This window comes from Sinocyclocheilus rhinocerous, unplaced genomic scaffold, assembly GCF_001515625.1.
Source record: "Sinocyclocheilus rhinocerous isolate Xijiao unplaced genomic scaffold, SAMN03320098_v1.1 scaffold92, whole genome shotgun sequence".
Lineage (NCBI taxonomy): Eukaryota > Metazoa > Chordata > Actinopteri > Cypriniformes > Cyprinidae > Sinocyclocheilus > Sinocyclocheilus rhinocerous.
This window is the reverse complement of record NW_015655569.1, coordinates 477,750-478,943: the sequence shown is the minus strand read 5'-3', so window position 1 is coordinate 478,943 and position 1,194 is coordinate 477,750. Positions and strand designations below refer to the sequence as shown.

Sequence of the window (1,194 nt, the reverse complement as noted above, 5' to 3'; positions counted from 1 at the left end):
GGCGAGTTATGAGCTACTTTTAGCCCTAAGATATTTTGTGAATACAGGCCCTGATGAATAAACATTAAAGGTCACAAGTTGCTATTATCTGTTAACACTCCTTATCAACACAATGGAGCTCCATTTACTTTGGCCACTGATCACTATTTACGCTCCCATTGGTTGTTGCTGTATCATGTCATGGCTTATTTGCAAGTTTGTCACATTACCAAAGATGATTGATGTTGCCGGAAACCGTCAACTGTCATTAAAAATGAATGGGATCTTCAGGTGGCAAATCACTGATAGTGTGAATGCCCCTTGACAGCAACATACAAACAACTTTAATCTCTACTGTATCAGTATAAACCATCTGTTTTATGAGGCCAGTGTTCAACTTTTTGAAAGTCAAGGTTATTGCCATCTAGTGTTGTTCTTTTTATGGTTGTGGAGTTCACTTGGAGAACTCAGTGTCACTTGTTATGTTCTCTCTTTCTTGGTTTAGACTGGAAGAGTGGGATGTCGGTTCCCACTGATATCACAATAGCTTACCTAATCCAGGGCAGCTTCTACGGCCATTCCATATATGCCACCATCTACATGGATGCCTGGAGGAAGGACTCCCTTGTGATGGTGGTGCATCACTTCATCACTCTGGCCCTGATCACATTCTCCTATGCCTTCAGGTCAGGCAAATTTACAGACTATGTTAAGCAGTGATACTACAGCCTGTCGAAATGGGGGTTTGAAGTTCTTGTTCTAGTTCCAACAATAATAACTTACAGAACTTACAAATAATCAACTCAAATTATATGCCACTAAAAAGCAGTTAATAAACCACTCATCATTGTTCATATCATCCTCAGATACCACAACATTGGCATTCTCGTCCTCTTTCTTCATGACATCAATGACGTTCAGTTGGAGTTCACCAAACTCAACAACATCTATAATGTCTAGGTGCTGCCACCTGCAGGCACTTAACGATGACTGCAAGGTACTTATATGGCCTAGTTTGATTGTAACCTCAGAACGCCAAGGTGCTTGGACAGTTATAAGAAGAAACAATATCGACCATCATTTGTGTTTTATCTCTATTGTTTTTTATCACTGTTATTATAATTGTAATCATAGCACTGTGATTGTTATCTCTCTTGTGTATTGCTTAATTTTTTTTACTTTATTTTAAGTTAAATGAGTGACCTTTCACTGATA

The 1,194-nt window shown here is 38.8% G+C and overlaps 1 protein-coding gene across 1 annotated transcript; it reads left to right on the top strand.

The window, feature by feature from the left end:
* The first annotated feature begins 479 nt into the window (after positions 1–479).
* Positions 480–939, top strand: LOC107718480 (ceramide synthase 1-like). The gene is made up of 2 exons (XM_016525569.1): positions 480–665; positions 846–939. Exons 1-2 carry the CDS (start codon positions 499–501, stop codon positions 937–939), a joined length of 261 nt encoding a protein of 86 aa, XP_016381055.1. The 5' UTR covers positions 480–498.
* Positions 940–1,194: the final 255 nt, after the last annotated feature.